The sequence below is a fragment of the Pseudophryne corroboree genome, chromosome 1 (genome assembly GCF_028390025.1).
Source record: "Pseudophryne corroboree isolate aPseCor3 chromosome 1, aPseCor3.hap2, whole genome shotgun sequence".
Taxonomy (NCBI): Eukaryota; Metazoa; Chordata; class Amphibia; order Anura; family Myobatrachidae; genus Pseudophryne; species Pseudophryne corroboree.
In genome coordinates, this window is record NC_086444.1 from 819,295,892 (window position 1) to 819,322,360 (window position 26,469).

General features: G+C 45.7%; 2 protein-coding genes across 5 annotated transcripts in view; one reads left to right on the plus strand and one right to left on the minus strand.

Moving 5' to 3' along the window:
• The window catches only part of IDUA (alpha-L-iduronidase), a 415,485-nt gene that overhangs the window by 95,775 nt on the left and 293,241 nt on the right, over positions 1–26,469 (plus strand). The gene's annotated exons all lie outside the window — the stretch shown is intronic.
• LOC134949382 (sulfate anion transporter 1-like) lies at positions 8,055–14,933 on the minus strand. The gene is made up of 2 exons (XM_063937962.1): positions 14,314–14,933; positions 8,055–9,578 (listed from the first exon to the last, which is right to left on the minus strand). Exons 1-2 carry the CDS (start codon positions 14,908–14,910, stop codon positions 8,055–8,057), a joined length of 2,121 nt encoding a protein of 706 aa, XP_063794032.1. The 5' UTR covers positions 14,911–14,933.

Sequence of the window (26,469 nt, forward strand, 5' to 3'; positions counted from 1 at the left end):
CGGGAGTGATGAGTAAAACACTGCCTGACAAAACACAAGGAATCCCGGCCAGATCTGTGAGATCCGTGCAGGGCTTCATTGTGCACCTTTAAAAAAAAAAAATTAAAGTGTTAAAAATCAAGAAAAAAATTGCGTGGGGTCCCCCCTCCTAAGCACAACCAGCCTCGGTCCTGGTTGCAAAAATATGGGGGGAAAATTGACAGGGGTTCCCCCATATTTTAACAACCAGCACCGGGCTCTGCGCCTGGTCCTTGTGCCAAAAATACGGGGGACAAAAAGCGTAGGGGTCCCCCGTATTTTTAACACCAGCACCGGGCTCCACTAGTCAGAGATATAATGCCACAGCCGGGGGACACTTTTATATAGGTCCCTGCAGCCCTGGCATTAAATCACTAACTAGTCACCCCTGGCCGGGGTACCCTAGAGGACTGGGGACCCCTTAAACTAATGGGTCCCCCTCCCCTCCAGCCACCCAAGGGCCAGGGGTGAAGCCAGAGGCTGTCCCCCCCCATCCAAGGGCTGCGGATGGGGGGCTAATAGCCATGTGTAAAAATAAGAATATTGTTTTTTGTAGCAGTACTACAAGTCCCAGCAAGCCTCCCCCGCAAGCTGGTACTTGGAGAACCACAAGTACCAGCATGCGGTGGAAAAACGGGCCCGCTGGTACCTGTAGTAGTACTACCACAAAAAAAATACCCAAATAAAAACAGAACTCACACACCTTGAAAGTAAAACTTCATTACATACATGCACACCTACATTCACACATACTTACCTATGTTCAGAAGAGGGTCGGTCCACTTCTCCAAGTAGAATCCATGGGTTACCTGAAAATAAAATTCTACTCACAAAAATCCAGTGTAAATCGGTCCTCTTCTGAGCTTGTAATCCACGTACTTGGCAAAAAAACAAACCGAAAAACCCGAACCACGCACTGAAAGGGGTCCCATGTTTACACATGGGACCTCTTTCCCCGACTGCCGAGACCCCCCGTGACTCCTGTCACAGAGGGTCTCTTCAGCCAATCAGGGAGCGCCACGTCGTGGCACTCTCCTGATTGCCTGTGCGCTCCTGAGCTGTCAGTCAGGCTGCGCACGGCAGAGATACAATGTAGCGCATAGGCGCTACATTGTATCCAATGGTGGGAACTTTGCGGTCAGCGGTTGACCGCGAGTAACCTCACCGCTGACCGCAAAGTTCCCACCATTGGATACAATGTAGCGCCTATGCGCTACATTGTATCTCTGCCGTGCGCAGCCTGACTGACAGCTCTCCAAGTACCAGCTTGCGGGGGAGGCTTGCTGGGACTTGTAGTACTGCTACAAAAAACAATATTCTTATTTTTACACATGGCTTCACCCCTGGCCCTTGGGTGGCTGGAGGGGGGGGGGGGGCGACACCTTGATTTAAGGGGTCCCCACTCCTCCAGGGTACTCCGGGCCAGGGGTGACTAATTAGTGATTTAATGCCAGGGCCGCAGGGACCTATATAAAAGTGTCCCCCGGCTGTGACATTATCTCTCTGACTAGTGGAGCCCGGTGCTGGTGTTAAAAATACGGGGGACCCCTACGCTTTTTGTCCCCCGTATTTTTGGCACCAGGACCAGGCGCAGAGCCCGGTGCTGGTTGTTAAAATATGGGGGAACCCCTGTCAATTTTTTCCCCATATTTTTGCAACCAGGACCGGCTCAAAGAGCCCGAGGCTGGTTTGGCTTAGGAGGGGGGACCCCACGCAATTTTTTTTAAAGTTTTTACACTAAACGACCCTTTCCCATAGATAACCATGCACAGATCTCACTGATCCGTGCATGATTATCCAAACTCGCCAGGAAAAAGCAGGTCTATTATTTTGCTGCTTTTTTTAACGAATCGCAAAAAAAAACACCCGCACTTGAACATTCAGAGACTAACACCCAAATACGAATTAATAGTGAATACCCGTGTTGTATGAAATAACAGCCGCATTTGACCGATGGTCTATTCATTCGTATTTCTGAACTTAGCCTTGAAAACTATTACGAATAGCCCAAACACTGCCGAGATTTGTGCTTAGTGAATTCCTGTGTTGGGACTGAGAAAAAAACACAAATCGGTCAAACTCGGATTATTAGTAAATATAGGCCCTTGTTCCTACTGAGTCGTCGGGTGTGGTATGGAAGGTAGATAGTAACTAGGTCGACAGTGTCTAGGTCGACCACTATTGGTTGACAGTAACTAGATCCACAGAGTATCTAGGTCCACAGGGTCTTTAGGTCGACATGGTTTAGGTCGACAGGTCAAAAGGTCGACATAAGTTTTTTAATGTTTTTGTGGTGTCGTTTTCTTCGTAAAGTGAACGGGAACCCCAATTAGTGCACCGTGTCCCCTTGCGTGGCTCGCTTCAGTCGCCATGCTTGGGGCATGGTTACCGTTCCAATCGTAGTCCACGTGGATCGTTAAGTAGGAAAAGGTTCAGAAAAAGAAAAAAATCGTGAAAAACTCATGTCGACCTTGTGACCTAGAACATGTCGACCTAGAGACCCTGTCGACCTACAAACCCTGTCGACCTAGTTACTGTCGACCAATAGTGGTCGACCTAGATAGTGTCGACCTAATTATTGCTTCCTGTTGCCTTACCCAAATGGCCACAGACTCTCAATTAGGCTGTGGCTTCCCCCTCACTGCAACTGGAGCTGCAGCAGCATCGTAGCACATGTGCATTACACAAATCATTGGGCAGCTGTGACCAGATTGGTTCACCGTTCAAGTATGAATCAGCCCCAGGCAGCGAAGTTAGTGCAAGAGTGGGAAGATTCTAAAAGAATGAATGTAGGATTTTGAATAATATCCCGAATTTAGTAGGACATCTGCTAGTAAAAGTGCGACAGTTTTAGCAAGAGAGGATGAAATTGTAATTTTGCAACTGTATTTAGAATTTACTAAAGTGTAGGTAGCTGGGGTGGCCACTTAGAAGGAGGTCACAGTAATCCAGACAGCAAAGTAAAGGAACCGGAATGAGAATCTTGACAGTAGAAACACATAGAAGTATAATTTTAACAGTGAGCATGGCCATCGAGATTGTCACAGCCCCTGTCTTTATTCATTTGTATGAAATTTTGAGAGGTATATGAAATATGTTCTAAGGAATTAGTCTAGAGAGATGAAGGTTGAATATGGTTGTTTGAATGGGTGGATTACATAGCGTTATAGCTGCACGATCTGTGTCGCTATAATACATCTGTCCCTGTGGTTGAAAAATGACAGTTAGGAGTTCATAGGTTGGTAGTTTATTTCTCTTCACTTTATCACTCTCTAAAGCTGGGTACACACTATTCGATATTATGGTCAATTTATCGTTATGATGCAATTCGTAACGATAAATTGTTCACATCATATAGTGTGTATGCACTATGGGAGTAATTCAGAGTTGATTGCAGAAGCAAATTTGTTAGCAGTTGGACAAAACCATGGGGGTCATTCCGAGTTGTTCGCTCACTAGCAGATTTTAGCAGCATTGCACACGCTAGGCCGCCGCCCTCTGGGAGTGTATCTTAGCATAGCAGAATTGCGAGCGAAAGATTAGCAGAATTGCGAATAGAAAATTCTTAGCAGTTTCTGAGTAACTCGAGACTTACTCCTACACTGCGATCAGCTCAGGCCGTTTCGTTCCTGGTTTGACGTCACAAACACGCTCTGCGTTCGGCCAGCCACTCCCCCGTTTCTCCAGACACTCCCGCGTTTTATCCTGGCACGCCTGCGTTTTTCCGCACACTCCCAGAAAACGGCTAGTTTCCGCCCAGAAACACCCACTTCCTGTCAATCACACTCCGATCACTTCAACGATGGAAATTCTTCGGTCGGACGTGAGTAAATCTACTACGTTTTGTGCTAACATACTTAGCGCGGCAACGAGCGAACAACTCGGAATGACCCCCCATGTGCTCTGCAGGTGTGGCAGATATAACATTTGCAGAGAGAGTTAGATTTGGGTGGGTTATTTTCTTTCTGTGCAGGGCAAATACTTGCTGCTTTACTTTTACATTGCAATTTAGATTTCAGTTTGAACACACCCCACCCAAATCTAACTCTCTCTGCACATGTTATGTCTACCCCCCCCTGCAGTGCACATGGTTTTGCCTAACTGCAAAGAAATTTGCTGCTGCAATCAACTCTGAATTAGGCCCAGTGTTGTTGATGATGCGCTCTCCCGCGTGTCTTCAATTACATTTTTAGTTGGCTGAACATGTTTGCCAATCTATTGATATCGTTAGCGAGGCCATGCTGAATGGAGCACTGGCCGCCGCTAACTATATGTCACTGCGGCATCAGCTAGTGTGTATGCACTAGCCAATGCCGGGTCCCGGAGTGAGCGATGTCGGGCTGGGTACACATCGCATAGTGTGTATCCAGCATAAGGCTTAGTACATCTGCCCCTTATTGAGAACAAAGTGGACAGTAGTGTACAGCAAAATTTAATGGAATGATTTCCACTGTAAATATACAGTACTAGCTGAATACCCGTGCTTCGCTACGGGATGAGGATGGTAAATTAGATTTATAGTTGTTTGTTAATTGACATTGGTTGGAGATCTAGTATATAGGCATATCTTGCTTCCCTGACCCACTTTGTGTAGTGGCTGAACCCCTTTTTGTTCCCCTAAGGGACCCTGCACTTCCCACTATACAACTCTCAGTCTGTGGCTTCCTGCTGCCTCCATTCCCCTTCTCACATCATGTCCGTGCCCCAGTGAAATTAGCGATTTATTTACATGTACATTTCTTATATAGTGCAGCACATTATGCATCTCCTGATATACTCTCTGCTGCTGGGGGACCGTGCTACTTCCACTATATAACTCTGTGTGTGGGTTCGTGCTACCTCCATCCCCTCCTGACATCATGTCACTGCCCCTGTCACATGCAGCCCTGTACTGCCTGACATATCATGCATGTCCTAATATACTCTGTGCTGCAGGGGACCCTGCTACTCCTACTATATAACTCTCAATGTGTGGCTTCCTGCTACCTCCATTCCCCTCCTCACATCATGTCACTGCCGCTGTCACATGAAGCCCTGTCGTCACTGACATATCATACATGTCCTGCTATAGTCAGTGCTGCTGGCCCACCCCTAGGGGTGTGTTACCCCCACAGTGTTGTAAGTCATTTGTGTACCAAGTTTGGTGTAAATTGCGCCAGGCATTCCAGAGTTATGCTGCCTACTGAAATACTCTGTGCTGCTGCCTCACCCCTAGGGGTGCTAGGGGTGTCTTACCACCACACTGTTTGTTCCCAGATTGTAAGTCATATGTGCACCAAGTTTGGTGTAAATTGTTCCAGGCATTCCAGAGTTATTCTGTCTACTGAAATACTCTGTGCTGCTGCCACACCACTAGGGACGTGTTACCCCCCACAGTGTTTGTTCCCAGATTGTAAGTCATATGTGTACCAAGTGTGGTGTAAATTGGTCCAGGCATTTCGGAGTTATGCTGTCTCCTGATATACTCTGTGCTGCTGTCCAACCCCTTGGGGTGCTAGGGGTGTGTTACCCCCACAGTGTTTGTTCCCAGATTGTGATTCATATATGTACCAAGTTTGGTGTAAATTGCTGCAGGCATTCCGGAGTTATGCTGGAACATACATATACACATACATATACACATACATACATACATACATACACATACACACATCCATTTTTGGCAATTTTTGTGGATGGGCAGTGACATTTGTAAAACCAGTTCTTAGCAAGCACCTGGGACCTAAGGAGAAGCTACCTGCCAAGTTTCAAGATTGTAGGCCTTGTGGTTCAAGAGATTTCGTGATGAGTCAATCAGTGAGTCAATCTCTTTTTTTTTTTTTGCTATATATATATATATATATATATATATATAGACTACATGTTAAAGAATTGAAAAGAAGAAGGAAGAAATAAAGGGGCCCGTTTATCAATAAGTTTTAGCTGTTTAAAGCTCATTGTGGGTAATTCTGAGTTGATTGCAGCAGCAAATTTGTTAGCAGTTGGGCAAAACCATGGGGGGTCATTCCGAGTTGTTCGCTCGCAAGCTGCTTTTAGCAGCTTTGCACACGCTAAGCCGCCGCCTACTGGGAGTGAATCTTGGCTTCTTAAAATTGCGAACGAAAGATGCGCAATGTTGCGATAAGACATCTCTGTGCAGTTTCTGAGTAACTCGAAACTTACTCGGCATCTGCGATCAGTTCAGTGCTTGTCGTTCCTGGTTTGACGTCACAAACACACCCAGCGTTCGCCCAGACACTCCTCCGTTTCTCCAGCCACTCCCGCGTTTTTCCCAGAAACTGTAGCGTTTTTTCACACACACCCATAAAACGGCCAGTTTCCACCCAGAAACACCCACTTCCTGTCAATCACACTACGATCACCAGAACGAAGAAAAAACCGTGAGTAAAATTCCTAACCGCATAGCAAATTTACTTGGCGCAGTCGCAGTGCGAACATTGCGCATGCGCACTAAGCGGAAAATCGCTGCGATGCGAAGAAATTTACTGAGCGAACAACTCGAAATGACCCCCCATGTGCACTACAGGTGGGGCAGAGGTAACATGTGCAGAGAGAGTTAGATTTGGGTGGGTTATTTTGTTTCTGTGCAGGGTAAATACTGGCTGCTTTATTTTTACACTGCAATTTAGATTGCAGATTGAACACACCACACCCAAATCTAACTCTCTCTGCACATGTTATATCTGCCCCCCCCCTGCAGTGCACATGGTTTTGCCCAGCTGCTAACAAAATTCCTGCTGCAATCAACTCAGAATTACCCCCCATTGGGCGGTATTCAAATGATATACCATGGCCAATTTCCTTTCTAAAGTGATCCACATTATCGCGCATATCGCGCTCATAGTAATCAGGTTTAGCTACGTAAAGGGTTGGGTAGCGAGCTGAAAATAATGCTACCTCACCCGTCAACAGAAACAGGACGAGTGTGAAAGGGGGCGGAAAGAATTGAATACTGCCCATTGTGTATGATAAATGGTGCTCCAGCCAATCAGATTCTGTCGTGTTTGAAAAACGACAGGAGCTGATTGGCTGGAGCACAATTTATAATATGCAACAATTTTTAAATAGCTAAAACCTGTTGATAAACGCGCCTCAATTAGTTCTGTTGAGTGAAGGCCTACGTTTCTGCACTAACAGTGAGTGATTTATGGTGAATGAAAGCTATCCTAACATGTAATTGTAGCTTTTGTAAAGCAATCCCTGTATGAATTCAGATTGTGAGATACGATGGAAGCCTGCAGAAATCTTAGACCAAATAATTCAAACTTTTCTTATTGCACTAGTTTCAGTTATGTTCACAAATGCACTGAATGTAGTTGTAATTTTAACTTTTTATTATTTAATATTTTTAAATAGCTTTAGAAAGAATGTGAAAATACAACTCAATAGTAAATGGTTATTTTGTGTTTTAATTGCCACTAAATATTGCACATATAAAAATATAACGGGCCGGATGTATTGGAATGCGAGATGGCCGGAGCTCCTAGACTCCGGCCATACTCGTATGTTTTTTTTTAAAGCAGCAAATGTTCACAAGGCAAAACCTGGTTGGTTTTGCCTTGTAAGCGTTTGCTGCTTTAAAAAAAAGCACTAGTTTGGCCAAAGTCTTGGAGCTCCGGCCGCCTTGCAAGCCATTACATCCGGTCCCATGTTCAGAGATTGAATGTTGAATGTTCACTACATTCAGGCTGAATTTGTCTGTGGTAATTTTCACAGGGCTGCAGAGAGAGGGCGACGTTGGCGGCCAGTGCGATCGCCAACCCCCCACCACCACAGGCAGAGGAAAGTGCTATTGCTCAGCGGCAGCAGCCCCCCTGAACCCACCGCAGTCCAGCACACAGTAGCATGTGCTGGGCTGGGGAGTGAGGTTGCTACTGCTGACAGGTAAGAAAATGGAGGGGTTGGGGTAGGAGACCCTCCTCCGTAATTAGTACCCACTTCCTCCCATCTCAGCATGTCTAGGCCTGGGTAATTAGTACCCACTTCCTGCCGTCTCAGCGCCTCTGCATATTCAGTGCATTATATTTTATCTCCAACTAAACAGTTGAGTCTGTTATGGCTAGCTCTTTCTCTCTTGCAAACTCAACAGCATCATGTACATTATAAAAGAGCATCTTATGAATATCCTTGTTTTGTTTTCCAAAGTAGCCCCCTCTACTAAGAGCATCAATGACAGCAGTATTACAACAAGCCAAGAGAACGCTAATATGTACTTCCTTGTAATCTTTCAATAATGCATTTAGTGTATTGATACCAGTTGTATCTAGAAAGGCTATTGAGGAGCAATCAAGAATAACTGTCTGCAAGTCACTTTTGTTATTCACAAGCTGTATATGCAGATCGTTGTTATCTGTGTTTTTCATATCATCTGCTTGCTTTCTCTTTACCTGCTTTTTTACTTTCTTCTCCAATTTTTTCCGCCGTATTATTTCTAGGCCTGGATCCATGCCAACTTTTTTGTATAAGGACTGTAGAAAGTAGACTTTATTTGCATAATAAAGAGGAGCTTCAAATCGGAATATCTTGATTTTGGGAATGGGTAAAAGATTTTCATATTTGTCTCCATCCTCATAAAAGACTGAGTTCTGAATCTGGCTAAGCATGGTCGTGTTGGGTATCTGAGTGCGTACAATAATGCTTACCATAGAAAAGACCACTCCTACTATGAGACCAATTTCTGTACTGACCAGTGCAGATGCAGCTACAGTAACGCTCCAAATAATTGCATCTGTTTTGTTCAAGCGCCATTGAGCTGGCAAATCTTTAAATTTCCGAAGAGCTCCTCGTAAACTGACAATAATTATACAGGCCAAAACACATTTTTGCAGTGAGTAAAATAATGGGGCAAAGAACAGCAAAACCAGCAGAACCACAACAGCACTAACAACACTTGAAACCTGTGTTTTACACCCTGTCGAGGTTTTCACAAGAGTCTTGGCAAGAGCAGCACTGGTAGCGAAACAGTGAAAAAATGATGGAATTATGTTGCAGAATCCAATGGCAAACATCTCCTGGTTGGCTTTCACGTTGTAGGCATATTTTTTGGCAAACATTTCTGACAAAGAAATAGTGAATGCAAAACTCACAACTGCAAGAGGTATAGCATCCACCGCAATTTTACCGATTAGCCCGAAATCAGGCACTTTAGGTGGTATGAATCCTGTTGGGATTACTCCGGAGACACTGGAACCATATAGTTCATTTAGGTTACAGAAGTGTGATACAAGTGTTGCCACTACAATGACAACCAGTTCTGTTGGAAGAGGGATCTTAATTTTGTCTTTGTAGCGATCTCCAAGCTCCTTGGCTGCGACTAACACTGCTATACATATGGCACTTGTTATCACATCACATACATTGGTAGTATGAATATTTTTAAATAAATTAACCCAAGTTATAATCAGCATTCCTGTTGCTGGACTCCGGGGGATTTTTACTCCAATAAGATATTTCACTTGGGCTGTTAAAATTGTCAATGATGCACCAGTAGCAAATCCATCTAGCATTGCCTCGGACAAATATATAGATAGAAATCCCAAACGAAATATGGCCATGAGGATCTGCAAGAAGGTAAACAGCAATTAGGCTCAATCAGAACTAATACATTTACAGGGTATACAGTTACATTAATTACCGGCAATCGGGATCCCGGGGGTCAAACTTCACTCCCCCCGTCACCTCACCCCCGCCGCCGGGTCGCCCGTCGGCTATATCCGCCGTTGGACAGCTCGGTGGCAGATCGCTGAGTGTGTAGGGCCCTTAACAGCTGCCTGAACCTGCTGGGGATGCTCTTTTAGGGGAGCTCTGTTATTCTTCAGCAGACCGATAGACTTGCCGTGGAAAGCGATTTGAACACCATTACCACAGTCAGGATTAGGGGGGTAATTCCAAGTTGATCGCAGCAGGAAATTTTTTAGCAGTTGGGCAAAACCATGTGCACTGGGGGGCAGATATAACATTTGCAGAGAGAATTAGATTTGGGTGGGTTATTTTGTTTCTGTGCAGGGGGGGTCATTCCGAGTTGTTCGCTCGGTAAAAATCTTCGCATCGCAGCGATTTTCCGCTTAATGCGCATGCGCAATGTTCGCACTGCGACTGCGCCAAGTAAATTTGCTATGCAGTTAGGAATTTTACTCACGGCTTTTTCATCGTTCTGGCGATCGTAATGTGATTGACAGGAAATGGGTGTTACTGGGCGGAAACAGGCCGTTTTATGGGCGTGTGGGGAAAAACGCTACCGTTTCCGGAAAAAACGCAGGAGTGGCCGGAGAAACGGAGGAGTGTCTGGGCGAACGCTGGGTGTGTTTGTGACGTCAAACCAGGAACGACAAGCACTGAACTGATCGCAGATGCCGAGTAAGTCTGAAGCTACTCAGAAACTGCTACGAGGTGTGTAATCGCAATATTGCGAATACATCGTTCGCAATTTTAAGATGCTAAGATTCACTCCCAGTAGGCGGCGGCTTAGCGTGTGCAAAGCTGCTAAAATTCACTTGCGAGCGAACAACTCGGAATGACCCCCAGGGTAAATACTGTCTGCTTTACTTTTACACTGCAATTTAGATTGCAGATTTAACTCACCACACCCAAATCTATCTCTCTCTGCACCTGTTATATCTGTCTCCCCTGCAGTGCACATGGGGGGTAATTCCAAGTTGATCGCAGCAGGAAATTTTTTAGCAGTTGGGCAAAACCATGTGCACTGCAGGGGAGGCAGATATAACATTTGCAGAGAGAGTTAGATTTGGGTGGGTTATTTTATTTCTGTGCAGGGTAAATACTGGCTGCTTTATTTTTACACTGCAAATTAGATTGCAGATTGAACACACCACACCCAAATCTAACTCTATCTGCACATGTTATATCTGCCTCCCCTGCAGTGCACATGGTTTTGCCCAATTGCTAAAAGAATTCCTGCTGCGATCAACTTGGAATTACCCCCATGGTTTTGCCCAACTGCTAACAAAAATCCTGCTGCGATCAACTCAGAATTACCCCCCAGATGTATTATCTGCCATTATGGGCACATATGTGCTCTGATACTGCTTCTCCCCCATGTATTACTGTGCCAATGTGTGCTAAATGCGCCATTGTCATTATTGGAGCTATCTATAAGATAGCATGCCTATGTGCTGGGCAATGTATGAACAGCCAAAGGTAATGACCGTTCAGACACCTGCAGCTATAGATTTCAACAGCTGCAGGTGTTGTTTCCCCATTCACAGCCACTATAGTAGCTACTTCAGCTACCAGGCTCCATGTAAGATCTCTTGAGGCTTGCAAGATCTCGCACATGCACACTGGAGCCAGCCGGGAGGGGAGACACAGGTCATCAGCACTATGCTGGTGCGCTGCGGGGGATCAAATTTTAACTTCCCTCACGCTGGTACATGCTAGTGTTTCCTGCTTCGCCTCGGTAAAGAGGGAGAAAGGGTCAACCCGGGTCGAAATTGCCGGGGTCTTCGACCCATGTTGATTGGCAAATTATTGAGTGGAAGTTCTTGACCCGGTAATTTGATTTTCTGTGTGGAAGGGGTATTAGTAACTGTGGAGCACATGTATTAAGCCTGGAGAAGTGATAAAGCAGTAATAAAGAAGTGATAAGTAGAAGGTGATAACGCACCAGCCAATCAGCTCCTAACTGTCATTTTCAAATTAGGAATGATTGGCTGGTACGTTATCACCTTCCACTTTATCGGTTCTTCAGGCTTAATACATCTGCCCCTGTGTAATTTTTTTTTGGTTATTCCTTTCATTAGCACCAACCTAAAGAGTGTGTGTTTTGATATATAACAAAAAGGGTGGGGTGCGTCTTTTACACAGTAGTGATTTGTTTAACCCACTTCAATGTACTGAGAGCGACAGGTTATACAAGATCTGACCTATTGGGGGGTCAATTGGCTAGCAAGGGTAAAAGTGCTAAATATTATCTGGGTATCCTCACACCTGCCACAGTGATTTGTTTTAAAAAATACAGATGTGTCCTCTCGTATCTTTCCTACATGCCTACCCCACTTGTATTACTTTATTCATACTTCTTAACTGTTCCAGTTTTGCAGGAACAGTCCCGAACCACAGAACATGAAAGCATTAAAAAGTGGGTGTTCTGGGGAGTAGATGGGTAGAGATTAGATCAGCGCTTTTTTTTCTATGACTCTGCATTTCTCAGAGTTTGGGGTGTACTGTACGTATGTTCATTGTTCACTATTGTGCTCGTACATCCTATACTGAAAACACGTTGAACTTGATGTATTGATTTCTGTTGACATTTGAAAAAATGGACGCAAATTGTTTAGACCTGCTAGTTTTGCCCTGGTGCATGGTCTTTCAACTTTCCCTAGTGTTCAGAGAGTAGTGTAATCTCTCCTGACCATCTGCTGTTATTTTCTGCCCAACCTATTTGTTCTTCTGTAAAATGTGGCAATAAAAATTAAAACATAAAATGCCTACTGATGTCTTGCTTGAGTCACTGCCCTCAAATCTCATTATACTGTACGTTAAAATAGATCAACAAATAAATAGATGTTATTATATCCATAGTCTATGGGGGAATGCATTTAACCCCTTCAGTGGCGGGTTTTCAATTTAAAAACACACCCTGGCAGGTGTGTTTTTAAATTGAAGTGGGAGCGGGGGGAAGGTGCAGGGGGGGCGATCGATGGGGCAGGGCAAGGTAATTGCCTGGCGATCACCCGCGGGGATTTCCAGCCCCAGCGCTGATTCCCAGCCGCCTTGCGACGCCCGGGAATCCGCATAAGCCATTTTACAGCTAAGCCCGCCCCCCGGCCAACAGGAGTCCGGGGAGCGGGCTAAACTCCATAATAGAGTATACTGATTCCCGAGTGCCATGCACACTGCGTGGCTGTCCCTGGGTTATCAGTCAGTAGTATGCCCGGAAATCTTCTGGGGTTGCCAGCGCTGTCAGGGCTTGCTACCCCAGAAGATTTCCGGGCATATCACTGAAGTGGTTAATCTTCATTCAGTATCATAGAAAAATAAAATCCCAAATAGCTGTGTTGAAGTTAATATGTTTAACTTTGAGCTGTTGCGTTCTAGCGCCTCTGACCTATTTTCAGTCAGTATGTTTTAGTCCTTCGGCTAATGTGTGTTTCATGTCTAGCACTTTTATACCTCTGGCATTGATTGTTTTTGACGTCATGTGTGACCTTAATAAGATAAATGGGAAATAAAATTATCTTTTAGGATATATTTTGGCAAAGAAATTCTCCCGGGGTTTAAATAAGGTTTTCACTACAACTAAAACTGAAATAGATTGTAACGGTTGCATCTATTTCATTCACAAATTTAATCCTTTATACTAAAAATTCCTAAACTGTTGAGTGTACAGCCTTGTTACATGGAGTTTAGATCCACTACTTTTGAAAATGCCTTATAAATGCTGCACTTAAGAATGATGCAAATTAATGTTTTACATTATACTTTGCGTGCACTTTATGTTAACAAAACTTTAATCTATATAGGGGACTTCACTTTCAAATACCTTTAATGTAATGCCTTATATGCATCCTGCAACTTTGACCACGTATTGGCCTTAACTTTCCAGTTTTGTTTCCTGATTTTATGCGATGCCAATCATGCTTGTTGTCCTGAGATATGACACAGAGGGTTATGGGTAATTAAATCGACCAGAATTATGGTCAACAGTCACTAGGTCGATCCCATATGGTCAGCATATAAAAGATAGACACCTGAACAGGTAGACAGCTACAAAAGGTTGACACAATACAAAAAAAAAGGTTGACATGGAAATGGTCGACACACGGTTTTTAACATTTTGGGTGTCATTTTGTATGTTGTACTATGTAAAAGCCAAATTAGTGGAAATGTGTACCCTCATGGGCTCGATTTGCTTGCCACATTTTAGACAAGGTGTCTCCTGGTTAATATTCCCAATCGAAGTCCACGTGAATGGTAAAGTATCAAAAAGTTTAAATAAAAAGTGTGTCGACCATACGTGCGTCGACCTTTTGAACCTGTTGACCTTCAGCACTGTTGACCATTTACATGTCGATCTTTTGACATGTCGATAATATGGGGTCGACCTATTGACTGTTAACCTATCATCCAGATACAGACACAAAGTTGCTATCTGGATACAACCACATCCAATGCAGATAGTACAGTAACTGGGTTTTATCTCGTGGCAACATTAATGAAAAGCTCTGCCTAATGACTGTAATACTATTAGGAAATGAAGTTACAGGATAATACAGTACTTTTGAGCCCAGACATTATTCATCATCACGGCAACATTCTTTTAATTGTGAACCTTACCTGGTATATGCCTGCAGTAAATGTCAGTGCAGCTGCAATGCTGATTGCGTAGCATTCTTTTCCACATTCAATATCCACCAGGCCCAAACTAATGTTGATTGTTGTTGTTACATTCATGAATTCACTGGAGTTTGCAACTTTGATAACATCATCATCCAGGTCAAACCCTGCCAACAGAACCTCCCTATCCACAACTTGCCCGACCATTAGACTTAGCAAACTGAAAATGCCCACGGACACATGGCGAGAGGTCCCCATTACGAAATATATAATGTTGGCAAAAAAGGATGTGTACAAGCTGTAAATGGGTTTCAGACCTGCTAGAAGGGAATATGCTATAGCTTGGGGCACTAATATAATACCAATAATAAGACCTGACATGACGTCTCCCCATGTATTTTCTTTAAAGTCATACTTTGGAAGCCATCGAATGACAGGAAAAAAGCCTGTAAATGCCTTCTTGGCCTTCTTGCCGGAACAGACACATTTCTTTTTTAAATTTGCCTTCAAAGACGTCGAGAGTTTCACACTGTTGTTAGATTTTCTTTCTAGGTGTATATGGACACACGATGGGCTTGTTTCAGTCACGCCTTCCATTTTCTTTTAGCTTGTATCATTGAGCTCTAAAAATGAAATGTGAATAGAGATAATTGTAGGGCATGACAGCATTCTACCAAACTGACACAATTTTTATTATATTTAGAGTTTTTGTGCAATGTAGACATTTTATTGGCGTAGTTAATATGCAGCAGTGTCTATATACCAGTCCACAGTAAAGCAGTAAGCTTAAAATGTAACAATAAAAAAAATATTTGTAATATTTGCTATAAATATATGATGAGAGAGAAAAAGAGAGAATAAAAACAAACCCTCAGGGGCATATTCATTAGGTGTAAAGATTTTCTGCAAAAAAGCTCTCGGACCTCGCGCCCAATTTTGGATTACCGTTGGTATACGCGATCCTGGAGGTTCTCTGCAAGTTTGGGCTGCATTTCAGGAAATGGAGTTGGCCAGGATTAATGGTGTCCTCAATGATGAGAAATACAGCCAGGTACTTATCCATCATGCATTACCATCAGGGAAGCGTCTGCAGCAGGACAATGACCCCAAACATACAGCAAATGTCATTAAGAACTATCTTCAGTGTAAAGAAAAACAAGGAGTCCTGGAAGTGATTATTTGGGCTCCACAGAGCCCTGATCTCAACATCTTCAGGTCTGTCTGGGATTACATAAAGAGACAGAAGGATTTGAGCAAGCCTACACCCACAGAAGAGCTGTGGTTAGTTCTCCAAGATGTTTGGAACAACTTCCTTGCCAAGTTCCTTCAAAAACTGTGTGCAAGTGTACCTAGAAGAATTAATGCTGTTTTGAAGGCAAAGAGTGGTGACGCCAAATATAGATTTGATTTAGATTTCTCTCCTGGTTCATTCACTTCCATTTTGTTAATTGATAAAAATAAACTATTAACACTTCTATTTTTGAAAGCATTCTTTCTTTGCAACATTTTTGTCCACATCTGCCTAAAACTTTTGCAAAGTACTGTATATGTAGATATAAATACATAGCTATAGATAAACAGAGGGTGTATTGAAGGTTAGAGTAGGGAGCCAGTGCGTATAGTTTTTTTCTGTACCTTCACATGGGAAGGAACTGAAAAATATCTCTTCCCCAGGAGCGGAGTGTCGATTTCACGGCCAATACTCTGTGAGAGATCTCATGGTGTATGCTTGCGATATCGGCACTGTTCGAGGCTGCCAGATAAAATGTCTGTCGGTCTGACAGGCATTTTATCTGTCTGTGTATGCCCAGGTATGATACAGATTTGAGGGCTGCGTGCGGGCATGTTTGAGTATGGTACACATGGTAGTTGCACAGCAGGAGTTTTGATACCTGCAGTAAGAGGTAGTTATCAGAGGCGAGGTTCTTGCCAGAGGTAGATGTAGAAGAAGGGATACTATGTACAGATGAGATTTGAGATATATAAAGGATGATATAGGTGAGGACTTTGTATCGGATGGTGAGTCATTTGAAATCTGTTTTGGAATACTCTGGAGCCAGTGTAGGATTTGTGGAGTGGTGCTGCAGATGTTGTGTGGCGGCTGAGAAGTATCACCCTTGCTTCGGGACTTAATATTGGTTAGGGAAAGATGATTGAAGGTATTGCAGCTAGAAAGTGGTTGCAATAGTCATGACGCAGACGATAACATAATGGACAAGACTACCAACAAAAGTACATATGCATATGTCAGTTTCCAGATTTTGCACATTAATATCAATAGGCTACAAAGGATGAGCAAGTGTAGAGGTGGAACTACCGGTGTAGCCGATGCATTGAACCAGGCAATAGAGGGGCCGCAGCAGCATTGACAGCAGTGCTAATAATGACTCATTATAGTACGCTCATTGTTTGAGAACTAAGGAGCGCTTGATTTTATAATTTATACCTCTCCCATTCCATGTTACTATTTTAACCATCTATAATTCATATTTACAATAACCAGATGACATCCCTGTGGGTTGCCCCACTGATCCTCAGTAACACAAGAAGTACTGTTGCCTATAACCACAAGCCGCAGTGCACGATCTGCTCCTTCATCTCTTACATCGTTGCACGTCTCACAATTATACATAGTACAACCAGACATTTAAATACACACATTAACAATACAAAACCCTTTCCCCCAAACCCTGTATACCATCCCAATTGAGGCTTACCTAATTCCCTTTTCCAATTCCTTTAATCCAACATAAAATCCCTCAAGGGCTACACCCTTTATCATCCACCCTGGTAGGGGTGATAAATGCTAATAACCACCAAGACGCGGTGGCCTCTCCGGCAACTTTAGAATGATTGTTATTACAATACATCACCTGCTGCTCATGACAACAACAAAAAAAAGAAGAAAACACATATGTATGTGTGTGTATATATAGCAAACAGCCCAGCCTGCCCTCAAAACTAGTTTGACAGCATTAATGATTCACGTGCAGATCTCAATAAATCAACCTCTGCAATGACCAGGAATTTACCATATGTAATATGAACAGCTACTGCAGAACTTCCTTTTCCATATTTGGCCGAAATGGCTAAAATCACCCCCTAATTGTTATCAGAAAGATCTTAGTACATCAACCTCCCAGTTAGCCAAATAATATCAAGAGGGAAAAAAATATATAAAAGACAAGCACTATACGTATAGTTAATTTGCCGCCATCTGCTGTGAACCAGGTGAACGTCTGTCTAGCCAGGCTGCCGCTTCCTTTAGAGTGTTGAAGAAGATAGATTCTCCATCTGCCACAATCCTTAATTTTGAGGGATAAAGCATGAAATACTGTAATCAGGGAACATAGAGACTTTAGCTCCCTTGCATTCTAGTAGTCCCTTAATGCGAGCCAATCTCATCATTGTATCATGATCCAGATAATTCAGAACCTTTATAAGAAGGGTGCGAGATGGGGCCCCCGGAGGCAGTGGATAAAAGGGGATTTGATGGGCCGTTTCCACTGCAAATTGCCCAGAAAAAGGGTCTCTCCCAAATTTATCATACAGCCATTTTTCCACAAAGTTTTCAGGATTAGTACCCTCCTCACGCTCAGGAAGGCCCACAAGTCTCGCATGATTTCGACGTAGCCATACCTCGACATCCACAAGTTTATAATGCATGCCATAGATCTGCTCTGTTGAAGATTTAACCTGGGTCTTTAGCTGACCATATGAGTCCTCCATAGAGGATACCCGCTCCTCAACCTCCTTCACCCTCTCACGTACTTTCTGTAAGTCCTGATGCAGCAAAGAGATATCTGATTGGACCAAGTCTATCTTTTCTGATAGTCGTTGTTCACTACTATTTCTCTGACGTCCTAAGTGGATGCTGGGACTCCGTAAGGACCATGGGGAATAGCGGCTCCGCAGGAGACTGGGCACAACTAAAGAAAGCTTTAGGACTACCTGGTGTGCACTGGCTCCTCCCACTATGACCCTCCTCCAGACCTCAGTTAGAATCTTGTGCCCGGCTGAGCTGGATGCACACTAGGGGCTCTCCTGAGCTCCTAGAAAGAAAGTATATTTTAGGTTTTTTAATTTACAGTGAGATCTGCTGGCAACAGACTCACTGCAGCGAGGGACTAAGGGGAGAAGAAGCGAACCTACCTAACTGGTGGTAGCTTGTGCTTCTTAGGCTACTGGACACCATTAGCTCCAGAGGGATCGACCACAGGACCCGACTTCGATGTTCGGTCCCGGAGCCGCGCCGCCGGCCCCCTTACAGAGCCAGAAGCAAGAAGTGTTCCGGAAAATCGGCGGCAGAAGACTTCTGTCTTCAACAAGGTAGCGCACAGCACTGCAGCTGTGCGCCATTGCTCCTCATGCACACCTCACACTCTGGTCACTGATAGGTGCAGGGCGCTGGGGGGGGCGCCCTGAGGGCAATATAATACACCTTGGTTGGCAAATCATCACAATATATAGTCCCAGGGCTATATATGTGATAAATTACCCTTGCCAGAATCCATGAAAAAAGCGGGAGAAAAGTCAGCCGAAAAAGGGGCGGGGCTATCTCCCTCAGCACACTGGCGCCATTTTTTTCTTCACAGTGCAGCTGGAAGACAGCTCCCCAGGCTCTCCCCTGTAGTTTTCAGGCTCAAAGGGTTAAAAAGAGAGGGGGGGCACTAAATTTAGGCGCAATATGTGTATACAAGCAGCTATTAGGGGAAAAATCACTCAGTTATAGTGTTAATCCCTGCATTATATAGCGCTCTGGTGTGTGCTGGCATACTCTTTCTCCGTCTCCCCAAAGGACTTTGTGGGGTCCTGTCCTCAGTCAGAGCATTCCCTGTGTGTGTGCGGTGTGTCGGTACGGCTGTGTCGACATGTTGGATGAGGAAGGTTACGTGGAGGCGGAGCAGAGGCCGATAAATGGGATGTCGCCCCCTGTGGGGCCGACACCAGAGTGGATGGATAGGTGGAAGGTATTAACCGACAATGGCAACTCCTTACATAAAAGGCTGGATGACGTAACAGCTGTGGGACAGCCGGCTTCTCAGCCCGCGCCTGCCCAGGCGTCTCAAAGGCCATCAGGGGCTCAAAAAACGCCTGTTACCTCAGATGGCAGACACAGATGTCGGCACGGAGTCTGACTCCAGTGACGATGAGGTTGAGACATATACACAATCTACTAGGAACATCCGTTGCATGATCTCGGCAATGAAAAATGTGTTACACATTTCTGACATGAACCCAAGTACCACATAAAAGGGGTTTTATGTTTGGGGAGAAAAAGCAGCCAGTGTTTTGTTCCCCCATCAGATGAGTGAATGAAGTGTGTAAAGAGCGTGGGTTCCCCCGATAAGAAAATGGTAATTTCTAAAAAGTTACTGCTGGCGTACCCTTTCCCGCCAGAGGATAGGTCACGTTGGGAGATATCCCCTAGGGTGGATAAGGCGCTCACACGTTTGTCAAAAAAGGTGGCACTGCCGTCTTGGGATACGGCCACTTTGAAGGAGCCTGCTGATAAAAAGCAGGAGACTATCCTGAAGTCTGTATATACACACTCAGGTACTATACTGAGACCTGCATTTGCCTCAGCATAAATAGTGCTGCTGCAGCATGGTCTGATACCCTGTCAGATAATATTAATACCCTAGACAGGGATAATATTTTGCTAACATAGAGCATATTAAAGACGTCGTCTTATATATGAAGGATGCACAGAGGGATATTTGCCGGCTGGCATCCAGAATTAATGCAATGTCCATTCTGCCAGGAGGGTATTAGAGACCCGGCAGTGGACAGGTGATGCTGCCTTTAAAAGGCACATGGAGATTCTGCCTTATAAGGGTGAGGAATTGTTTGGGGATGGTCTCTGGGACCTCGTATCCACAGCAACAGCTGGGAAGAAAATTTTTTACCTCAGGTTTCCTCACAGCCTAAGAAAGCACCGTATTTTCAGGTACAGTCCTTTCGGCTTCAGAAAAGCAAGCGGGTCAAAGGCGCTTCCTTTCTGCACAGAGACAAGGGAAGAAGGAAAAAGCTGCACCAGACAGCCAGTTCCCAGGATCAAAAATCTTCCCCCGCTTCCTCTGACTCCACCGCATGACGCTGGGGCTCCACAGGTGGAGACAGGTGCGGTGGGGGCGCGTCTCGGGAACTTCAGGGACCAGTGGGCTTGCCCACAAGTGGATCCCTAGGTTCTGCAAGTAGTATCACAGGGATACAGGCTGGAGTTCGAGGCGACTCCCCCTTGCCGTTACCTCACATCAGCCTTGCCTGCTGCCCTCGGAGAAAGGGAGGTAGTACTGGCGGCAATTCACAAGCTGTACTTCCAGCAGGTGATATCAAGGTACCCCTCCTTCAACAAGGCCGGGGTTACTATTCCAAAATGTTGTGGTACCGAAACCAGACAGTTCGGTGAGACCCATTCTAAAATTGAAATCCTTGAACACTTATATACGAAGGTTCAAGTTCAAAATGGAATCGCTCAGGGCGATTATTGCAAGCCTGGAGAATTTCATGGTATCACTGGACATCAAGGATGCTTACCTGCATGTCCCTATTTACCCTCTTCACCAGGAGTACCTCAAAATTGTGGTACAGGATGGTCATTACCAATTCCAGACGTTGCCGTTGGTCTGTCCCCGGTACCGAGGGTATTAACCAAGGTAATGGGCGAAATAATTATCCCGTGCTTGGACGATCTCCTTATAAAGGCGAGGTCCAGGGAGCAGTTGTTCGTCGGAGTAGCACTATCTCGGGAAGTGCTACAACAGCACGGCTGGATTCTGAATATTCCAAAGTCGCAGCTGGTTCCTACGACGCGTCTACTGTTCCTGGGTATGGTTCTGGACACAGAACAGGATAAAAAGGGTTTCTCCCGGAGGAGAAGTCCTAGGAGTTGTCGTCTCTAGACAGAGACCTCCTAATACAAATACAGGTGTCGGTGCATCAATGCACGCGAGCCCTGGGAAAGATGGTAGCTTCTTACGAAGAAATTCCATTCGCCAGGTCCCATGCAAGGATCTTCCAGTGGGATCTGTTGGACAAGTGGTCCGGGTCGCATCTTCAGATGCATCAGCGGATAACCCTGTCTCCAAGGGCCAGGGTGTCGCTGTTGTGGTGGCTGCAGAGTGCTCATCTTCTAGGGGGCCGCAGATTCGGCATACAGGACTGGGTCCTGGTGACCACGGATGCCAGCCTTCGAGGCTGGGGGGCAGTCACACGGGGAAGAAACTTCCAAGGACTATGGAAAAGTCAGGAGACTTCCCTACACATAAATATTCTGGAACTAAGGGCCTTTTACAATGCCCTAAGTCAGGCTAGACCCTGCTTCAACACCGGCCGGTGCTGATCTAGTCAGACAACATCACGGCGGTCGCTCATGTAAACCGACAGGGCGGCACAAGAAGCAGGATGGCGATGGCAGAAGCCACAAGGATTCTCCGATGGGCGGAGAATCATGTGTTAGCACTGTCAGCAGTGTTCATTCCCGGAGTGGACAACTGGGAAGCAGACTTTCTCAGCAGACACGACCTCCACCCGGGAGAGTGGGGACTTCATCCAGAAGTCTTCCAAATGATTGTACACCGTTGGGAAAGGCCACAGGTGGACATGATGGCGTCCCGCCTCAACAAAAAGCTACAAAGATATTGCGCCAGGTCAAGGGACCCTCAGGCGATAGCTGTGGACGCTCTGGTAACACCGTGGGTGTACCAGTCGGTGTATGTGTTCCCTTCTCTGCCTCTCTTACCCAGGGTAATGAGAATAATAAGAAGGAGAGGAGTAAGAACTATACTCATTGTTCCGGATTGGCCAAGAAGAACTTGGTACCCAGAACTCCAAGAAATGATCTCAGAGGACCCATGGCCTCTGCCGCTCAGACAGGACCTGCTGCAGCAGGGGGCCTGTCTGTTCCAAGACGTACCGCGGCTGCGTTTGACGGCATGGCGGTTGAACGCCGGATCCTGAAGGAAAAGGGCATTCCGGAGGAAGTTATCCCTACGCTAATTAAAGCTAGGAAAGAAGTGAACGCAAACCATTATCACCGCATATGGCGGAAATATGTTGCGTTCTGTGAGGCCAGGAAGGCCCCAAAGGAGGAATTTCAGCTAGGTCGATTGCTGCACTTCCTACAGTCAGGGTGACTATGTGCCTAAAATTGGGTTCCATTAAGGTCCAGATTTCGGCTCTATCAATTTTCTTCCAAAATAGAACTGGCTTCACTGCCTGAAGTTCAGACTTTTGTTAAGGGAGTGCTGCATAGTCAGCCCCCCTTTGTGCCTCCAGTGGCACCGTGGGATCTCAACGTGGTGTTGGATTTCCTGAAGTCGCATTGGGTTGAGCCACTTAAACCCGTGGAGCTACGATACCTCACGTGGAAAGTGGTCATGCTGTTGGCCTTGGCGTCGGCCAGGCGTGTATCAGAATTGGCGGCTTTGTCATGCAAAAGCCCTTATCTGTTTTTTTATATGGATAAGGCGGAATTGAGGACTCGTTCCCAATTCCTTCCTAAGGTGGTATCAGTTTTTCATGTGAACCAACCTATTGTGGTGCCTGCGGCTACTTGGGACTTGGAGGATTCCAAGTTACTGGACGTAGTCAGGGCCCTGAAAAGTATATGTTTCCAGGACGGCTGGAGTCAGGAAAACTGACTCGCTATTTATCCTGTATGCACCCAACAAGCTGGGTGCTCCTGCTTCTAAGCAGACTATTGCTCGCTGGATCTGTAGCACGATTCAACTTGCACATTCTGCGGCTGGACTGCCGCACCCTAAATCTGTACAAGCCCATTCCACGAGGAAAGTGGGCTCTTCTTGGGCGGCTGCCCGAGGGGTCTCGGCTTTACAAATTTGCCGAGCTGTTACTTGGTCGGGTTCAAACATTTTTGCAAGAGTTTACAAGTTTGATACCCTGGCTGAGGAGGACCTAGAGTTTGCTCATTCGGTGCTGCAGAGTCATCCGCACTCTCCCGCCCGTTTGGGAGCTTTGGTATAATCCCCATGGTCCTTACGGAGTCCCAGCATCCACTTAGGACGTCAGAGAAAATAAGATTTTACTCACCGGTAAATCTATTTCTCGTAGTCCGTAGTGGATGCTGGGCGCCCATCCCAAGTGCGGATTGTCTGCAATACTTGTTTATAGTTATTGCCTAACTAAAGGGTTATTGTTGAGCCATCTGTTGAGAGGCTCAGTTATATTTCATACTGTTAACTGGGTATAGTATCACGAGTTATACGGTGTGATTGGTGTGGCTGGTATGAGTCTTACCCGGGATTCAAAATCCTTACTTATTGTGTCAGCTCTTCCGGGCACAGTATCCTAACTGAGGTCTGGAGGAGGGTCATAGTGGGAGGAGCCAGTGCACACCAGGTAGTCCTAAAGCTTTCTTTAGTTGTGCCCAGTTTCCTGCGGAGCCGCTATTCCCCATGGTCCTTACGGAGTCCCAGCATCCACTACGGACTACGAGAAATAGATTTACCGGTGAGTAAAATCTTATTTTACTTCTTCTAACACCTTGTGTAATGTGACTTCTGTAGAATTAAAAGAACTGTTAGCTTTAGATGGAGTACTTTGTGGTGTAGAGGGAGGACGCTATGAGCTACCCCCTGCTTGTGAGAGCGGGCATATTTTTCCAGCCGTGCTGCAGCCACCGTTTCCTCAGTCTTACCCATTTTGTTGAATCTGTTAATTGTCACTGTTACCTCAGGGGATATAAACATTCAGGCAGGTTTTATTGATAAATGTTCAGCTTTAGCCAGATCCCCTCTCTCTCTTCTTCCTCTCCTTAGAGTCGCTGAGGCTATATACTAACTTCATTTGGAAAGTCAGTGTCTCTTCTTTTAATGTGCACTGAAAGCAGTGCTCACCTTTTCTCTGACGTCCTAGTGGATGCTGGGGACTCCGTAAGGACCATGGGGAATAGCGGCTCCGCAGGAGTCTGGGCACAAAAGTAAAGCTTTAGGACTACCTGGTGTGCACTGGCTCCTCCCCCTATGACCCTCCTCCAAGCCTCAGTTAAGATTTTGTGCCCGAACGAGAAGGGTGCACACTAGGTGGCTCTCCTGAGCTGCTTAGTGAAAAGTTTAGTTTTAGGTTTTTTATTTTCAGTGAGACCTGCTGGCAACAGGCTCACTGCATCGAGGGACTAAGGGGAGAAGAAGCGAACTCGCCTGCGTGCAGAGTGGATTGGGCTTCTTAGGCTACTGGACATTAGCTCCAGAGGGACGATCACAGGCCCAGCCATGGATGGGTCCCAGAACCGCGCCGCCGGCCCCCTTACAGAGCCAGAAGACAGAAGAGGTCCGGAAAATCGGCGGCAGAAGACGTCCTGTCTTCAACAAGGTAGCGCACAGCACTGCAGCTGTGCGCCATTGCTCTCAGCACACTTCACACTCCGGTCACTGAGGGTGCAGGGCGCTGGGGGGGGGGCGCCCTGAGACGCAATAAAAACACCTTGGATGGCAAAAAATGCATCACATATAGCTCCTGGGCTATATGGATGCATTTAACCCCTGCCAGAATACATAGAAAAACGGGAGATAAGGCCGCCGATAAGGGGGCGGAGCCTATCTCCTCAGCACACTGGCGCCATTTTCCCTCACAGCTCCGTTGGAGGGAAGCTCCCTGGCTCTCCCCTGCAGTCACTACACTACAGAAAGGGTTAAAAAAGAGAGGGGGGGCACTAATTACGCGCAGTATTAAAGATACAGCAGCTATAAGGGGAAAAACACTTATATAAGGTAATCCCTGTATATATATATAGCGCTCTGGTGTGTGCTGGCAAACTCTCCCTCTGTCTCCCCAAAGGGCTAGTGGGGTCCTGTCCTCTATCAGAGCATTCCCTGTGTGTGTGCTGTATGTCGGTACGTTTGTGTCGACATGTATGAGGAGAAAAATGATGTGGAGACGGAGCAGATTGCCTGTAATAGGGATGTCACCCCCTAGGGGGTCGACACCTGAGTGGATGAACTGTTGGAAGGAATTACGTGACAGTGTCAGCTCTGTATAAAAGACAGTGGTTGACATGAGACAGCCGGCTACTCAGCTTGTGCCTGTCCAGACGTCTCATAGGCCGTCAGGGGCTCTAAAGCGCCCGTTACCTCAGATGGCAGATATAGACGCCGACACGGATACTGACTCCAGTGTCGACGGTGAAGAGACAAATGTGACTTCCAGTAGGGCCACACGTTACATGATGGAGGCAATGAAAAATGTTTTACACATTTCTGATAATACGAGTACCACCAAAAAGGGGTATTATGTTCGGTGAGGAAAAACTACCTGTAGTTTTCCTGAATCTGAGAAATTAAATGAGGTGTGTGATGATGCGTGGGTTTCCCCCGATAACAACTGATAATTTCTAAAATGTTATTGGCATTATATCCTTTCCCGCCAGAGGTTAGGGTGCGTTGGGAAACACCCCCTAGGGTGGATAAAGCGCTCACACGCTTGTAAGGGCTCTACCCTCTCCTGAGATGGCCGCCCTTAAGGATCCTGCTGATAGAAAGCAGGAGGGTATCCTAAAATGTATTTACACACATACTGGTGTTATACTGCGACCAGCAATCGCCTCAGCCTGGATGTGCAGTGCTGGGTTGGCGTGGTCGGATTCCCTGACTGAAAATATTGATACCCTAGATAGGGACAGTATATTTTTGCCTATAGAGCATTTAAAAGATGCATTTCTATATATGCGTGATGCACAGCGGAATATTTGCCGACTGGCATCAAGTCTAAGTGCGTTGTCCATTTCTACCAGTAGAGGGTTATGGACACGACAGTGGTCAGGTGATGCGGTTTTCAAACGGCATTTGGAAGCAACATGAGAAGACGCCGTATTATCAGGCGCAGTCTTTTCGTGGACAAGCGGGCAAAAGGTTCCTCATTTCTGCCCCGTGACAGAGGGAGAGGAAAAAGGCTGCAGAAATCAGCCAGTTCCCAGGAACAGAAACCCTCTCCCGCCTCTGCCAAGCCCTCAGTATGACGCTGGGGCTTTACAAGCAGAATCAGGCACGGTGGGGGGCCCGTCTCAATGAATTTCAGCGCGCAGTGGGCTCACTCGCAAGTAGACCCCTGGATCCTTCAGGTGATATCTCAGGGGTACAAATTGGAATTCGAGACGTCTCCCCCTCGCCGTTTCCTAAAGTCGGCTTTACCGATGTC